At 32.7% G+C, this 6,000-nt stretch overlaps 1 protein-coding gene across 1 annotated transcript in view; it reads right to left on the reverse strand.

Annotated features, from left to right (window-relative positions):
- LOC114336234 (CD63 antigen) overlaps window positions 1-5,053 on the reverse strand; it is a 46,134-nt gene extending 41,081 nt beyond the window's left edge. Inside the window, exon 1 of the mRNA XM_050644143.1 lies at window positions 4,835-5,053. Within this exon, the coding sequence (XP_050500100.1) occupies window positions 4,835-4,903 (69 nt within the window). The 5' untranslated portion in view covers window positions 4,904-5,053. The remainder of the gene's footprint in view (window positions 1-4,834) is intronic.
- Window positions 5,054-6,000: the final 947 nt, after the last annotated feature.

The following is a 6,000-nucleotide window of genomic DNA, read 5'->3' on the forward strand; positions in this document are numbered from 1 at the left end:
AGCTCCTATATACGGATTCGATCGTTTACCGAGCGGCTTCGAGTGATCGGTTAAAATACAGTATCACACTACAACTAATTAAAGTTAATGTTGTAATAACACTAATTTTAGAAATAAAACTATTTTTATTAAATTTATTATTCTACATAGTATGTGAGTTAAATTAAATTTTATCCATAAAATACCATTTTAAACAAAAATTATTAAAAAAGATAAACAAGATAATTCGGATGGAATTCCCCAGATTATTTTGTGCTTGATATCGTCCCAGTCTCCTAATCTGAGAAATTCCATCAGAATTATCTTGCAAGGGATAGTAAGGTAAGTTGCAAACAGCAGCACAGTAACTTCACCTCTCACACAATCCCATCAGTCAAACATCCAAACAACCTTACCACCAATCAAATTAACTAAATCTAATCTCCTTCTGGACATCACCCACTTTTGGGAGTGGTTTCCCCACTTTTAGATTTGAATAAGGTAATTCGGGCGAAACAAAAATACCTGAAATATGATGAAGATGGTGGCACCGCCTTATGGCAAACGAAAACTCAAGATGCACCTGTGTGCATCACTGACTGAGCAGACAGTCAAGCATGATGCACAAGGGTGCATCACCGTACCGAAGGGGTTAAGAGTATTGAACAGTTAGTGATCGCAACATTGTTATAAGATTAAATTACAGCCCTTGTGCCCCTATTGTTAAGTAAGCTTTTACCGGTGACCTAATGGTAAAAATTAAACGTTGGAATGCAACAATACAACACTGGAGAGCATACGAGAGTAAACGATCGAGAGGAAAACCAAAGATGAGATGGGTTGATGATATTAACCCTAACTACAGGAATCTGGTATTTCTTACTGGTAGGCATTCCCAAAATGCGGATTTTGTGGTTACCTCATAACTTACAAGTTCGTGTGTCTCTGTACCTCTCAGGCAGTTTGTATAAAGCGTCGTTTAAACACAACGATAAGTCACAGCAACTAGTTGTGATGACAAGTTGAAACACTGTTTAGACGCTGCGATTCAATGCGATACCACCTTCAACCCAACTCCAACTTTGATAAGTTGTGCGATGCACCGTTTACACACAATGATAAGTTGCAACAACTCGATTGACCTTGATAAGTTGTTTGATTTATCGCTGTGTTTAAACGACCCTTAATAGTGCTAGTCAAACGTCAATATCTTCTTGTCAATATCTTCTTTTGTAGCACACATCAAAAATCTTAACCGGAAAAAATTACAGGAGGTCTGTTTTAAGTAAGTATTTTTATATGGGTACTATATTTGTAAATGTGAAATGTTTATAATATTTTTTGTGTTTTTAGGGAAAGAGTACAGAAATGGACTGTGGAAGTCATTCTGGACCTTCAATGAAGGCTAAATTTGAAGATAAAAATTTTGAGGAAACTATGCAAAGATGGAATTGCCATTTAATTTTGTGACAATTTTACCTCTTGCAGATTTTTCTCATGGATGCATAAATTTTTGTAAATGCTATTTTGTTTCCTCTGTGATTCTATGTTGCGTTTGTTTGTTAAAAAAATCTAATTTTTTGTTCATAGCATTTATGGACATTTGTTTCAATAGACCAAAAATATTACCAAAATTATTGCTTAATAGATTATTCTTTAAAAATTTTGTATTATATTATTAAACTCACTCATTTCACCAGATTTCCCATATCTAGAGACTTCAGAGAAACACATAATGCATAATTTTTTTGTTTTTTATTATTAACTTGATATTTTGACTCTATTTTATAATGACCGGTAATAAATACAGGGATCTGTTGTTATGTGGTAATAATGGAACAAGATTAAAAAACTGCTAAACGCTGTAAAAATGAGTGGCGCATACAATATCCCAGCTACAAAAGATCTGATATGAAAACGTGGCGCGAAAATGTATTTTCATTTTGATGCAAAACAAAATTCTAGTTTTGTTTTAAAAGATTTTTTCATATTTGTTCAATTTGAAGTAAAATGCGCCACAAAAGAGTAACTTTGATACAGTTTGAATTTTGAAACTCTTTTGTGGCACGTTTACTTAAAATTTAGCAAATATTATGGAAAAATCTTTTAAAATAAAACTAGAATTTTGTTTTGCATCAAAATGAAAATACATTTTTGCGCCATGTAATATTCTTATCAGATCTTTTGTAGCTGAAATATTGTATGCGCCACTCATTTTTATGGCGTTTAGCGTTTAGTTTTTTATTCTTGTATCAGGAGTTTTTCAAAGTTATTTATAAATTAAATGTATGAAGTTGAATGCAATGTTTCTAGATTACACGTTAAGCTTTATAAATGGTCGCCTTTGCCGCATTATCTCCCAAATGATCTAGTGTCCATCGAATGTACACTAGATTTTTTTCTATTCGAAATAGATTGAAAAAAGTATTGGAATGGTCGGTAAATATACTAGGATTGCCCGTTGCCAGATCAAATTTGGCGTCGTAACCACTTCAACTACATAAACCATTTCAGGAATAATCGTTAATTGGATTCTACTTTTGTAGCTTAATAACTTCTAAATGGGTTAACCGATTTTAATCACTAAACATGACTTTGACACATATTGACAAGTAGTATCTTAAAAACCAAAATTTTTAAAGTTTAGTTTTTCAGTTTTTTGGCTATACTGAGTCGTGTGTAGGTATGATCTTGACCTCTTAGGCACCATTTGAAAGCATAACTCAACACTATTGATTTGGTGTATTTACAGTTCTCCTGTCTCTTCTTGAACCGAAGATATATACCCCCAAAAAATATGCGATTTTGTGCCTACCAAGTCCTATAGCTGGCTTATGGTTGGTCAAAATTTAAAAACTACACCGGTTCTGAATTGGCCCTGACACCCTCTTCAAACACAGAAAAAAAATTCAGATCGGTTTAACTTTTCCACATACATAGGGTAGGTGGGGGCAAAGGTACGCATTTTCTAAATTTTCATCTCTAGTGAATCTCCTAATGCTTGAATTGGCACAGGGTATAGATGAAAGTGAAATTGATACATTTTGTAATCATATTAGGCAAATGGAAATTCTTCAATATTATTTTTGTAGTGTTGATAACTTTTTGAAAAAAAAATGTAAATGCATACCTTTGCCCCACCCAATGGGGCAAAAGTATGCATGTGCGTACTTTTGCGGATTTGAGACATTTTGCAATTGAGACAAAATTAGCTGATAGAATATCAAGCTCAATTTGATATTCACTTTGAAGATTGACTTGAAACATGCATTTGCCAAGTCTACCTCACTGGGGGCAAAGGTACGCACTGCGAATGTTTGCCACATTTCAATGTTCGCAGTACGTACCTTTGCCCCATTTGTGTGAGTACTTTTGCCCCATCCGGCAACCAATAATATATCTAACCTCAATATGAAACTATGCACATATGAACTTCAAACTGTCATGTAGAAGAAGACTTCTAACAATAAACTTTCAACATGCCTAACCAATAATAATCTGAGTTTGAAAGATTAAGAATTAGAATCAATCAATTTTTAAGAAAAATTAGATCAAAAGGTACAAAAATAATTTTTATCTCATATTTGTTGTTGTGTTCGCCCTGATTGCGCCAAAGTTTCTCATCCAATGCTACTGAGTAGTACAAACATATGCCACAAGATGTTGTCGCCAACATATAAGAAGTTACTGAAAAATGTAAGTGCGTACCTTTGCCCCGTGTGTACTTTTGCCCCCACCTACCCTACATATTATATCCACAAACATTTTCGGTTTTTTAAATAGAAATTGAGTCATATTTCTGAGCTCAAAACTTTTGAATGGTATAACTGATTTTCAAAATTAGACATTCGTTGGAAAGGTAATGATCAGTACTATTAGAAGCCGCAAAGGTCGGACTTAAATTTTCGAAGTTTTTGGGGGTTTTGGGGACGAGAATGAAAAACAGGCCCTAAATAGGAAGGGCTGTAAAATTCACACCCTTGGACCAAAATGGATGGTTGACATATGAATGGGTGAGTCTTTTCCTGAAGTTTAAGATGGGAGTTGGCCCAATTTTCAATTCAGTCAGATTTAGAAAATCGAAAATTTCGTGTATATATAGTGTCGCGTGTAGGAAGGTGTGTGTGTGTGTGTGCGCCACTGACGAGAACTGCCATTCTCTGGTAATGTCTGTAGTTAATGGTTAAAACAGTAGCCGGAACAAATTGGAAATATATTGCTCAGGATAGAAACCTATTGAAGGAATTGGGAGAGGTCAATATCCAAACGTGGACAATAGAAAGCTAAGAAGAATACAAATTTTATTATTAACTACACACAATCAGGAGTTGGCAATTTATTTGTTTTATCTGTTAAATTTTTGATAAATATGTGCTGTTATCACAATATCCTCTTCATATCAATTACCATACAAATATTTTTAAAAACTAAATAACTTTTATTATAAATTAATTGGATGTAAGCTATTGAAATATTAAATAATGTTTCACAATAAGTTTATAAAATACGCCTCCTAAATTAAGAGATACCCCTATAAAAACATTTGACCAATTCTAAGAAATGTTAGTCATCACTTATCAGGTATAGTGCATATGTTTCAAAACATTTTTTTTGATAAGATAACAAAGAATATGTACATTTAAAACTATTTACAACAAACTGCAAATATTTTATTTGATTGAACTATTATTACATAGAAAATTGGAAGCTAGTGGAGAATAAGACACTACGTCAATATCATGTATAATTGTATAATTCTATAATTATAAACAAAGAGATACCGGCACGGCAGACATATAGTAGTACATAATAGTAAGGTCACATATCAGTCTAAAAAAAAAATAAAAATACTTACCACAAATATGAAATTAAAAAGTATTAACATGTAACGGGAATAGCCCCTCATACACATAGCGCAATCCATGCTCAATAACTTTTATAAAACGTTAAATTTCACCCGATAATTTAATTTGCTTTTTTTCCAAACGTAATTTATTATTTTATCATGAACAATCATGAACAATGCACAGTACACAGTGACACGTGACACTGGCAGATTAAACGTCAACTAACATTTGAGATTTGACACATTTGACAGTATAATGTCTATGATAGTAGGACTACAGCCACGTAATCCTAACAAGCCGTGAAATGAGAAAATTGGCAACGTTGCAGTCAACAGCCATTTTCTCGTGGAATTTTGAGAACCAAGGTCGATTTCCTTGAAAATTTGGATTTAGGTAGTAATTTATAACCTTTGTCAAAATCTACCCTATGCCGAACTGCGCTTTTGCCCTGGGGGTGAAAACAACCCTATCTAGGCGATGAACATTTTTTAATCAAAATAACTATGGAAATCGATAGTGAGTAATCAATTCTGAGTAAATTTTTTTGCAAAATTGACACTTTCCAAGATATTTGCGATTGAAACTATGCATTTTTCATTGAAAAAACTCACGTTTTATAACAGTTTTTCATGAATAACTTATGAATAAACTAATGAATAAAAAATTAATTTTATAGAAAACTAATGAATAAAAATTTAATTTTATAGAAAAAGTCATTAAGAACAAAATTGTAGCCAATAAAAAAACAAAGATATTCGCGTCAAATTTTGTCACTCAATTTTTACTGTTAAACTTTGCAATTCAGGAATCCGCACCACTTATTTAAAAAATTCATAATTCATAACTTATATTAGGTATAATAAGACTGAAATATTGAAACATCGTCTTTAAAACGGAACAGAGTTGTAGCGAGTCAAACTCAAAAAAGTTGATTTCATTTTTTTTTTTTAATTTTTAGGACAAAATTGCGATTTTGACAATGTGTTCCACCATTTAAAATGCAAAATAAACCTCATTTTCGTTTTCAGCACAATCAAAAACATAATGAAAGTATGGCCAGAATTAGACATTCACCAAACCATATACCTCGAGAAATAAGCGTTTTTTGGGGTGTGCCGCTCGTCTATAAAGTCACATAACTTATTTCCTGTTGCATATTTTGACTTGAAATTTT

This window comes from Diabrotica virgifera, chromosome 2 (genome assembly GCF_917563875.1).
Source record: "Diabrotica virgifera virgifera chromosome 2, PGI_DIABVI_V3a".
Lineage (NCBI taxonomy): Eukaryota > Metazoa > Arthropoda > Insecta > Coleoptera > Chrysomelidae > Diabrotica > Diabrotica virgifera.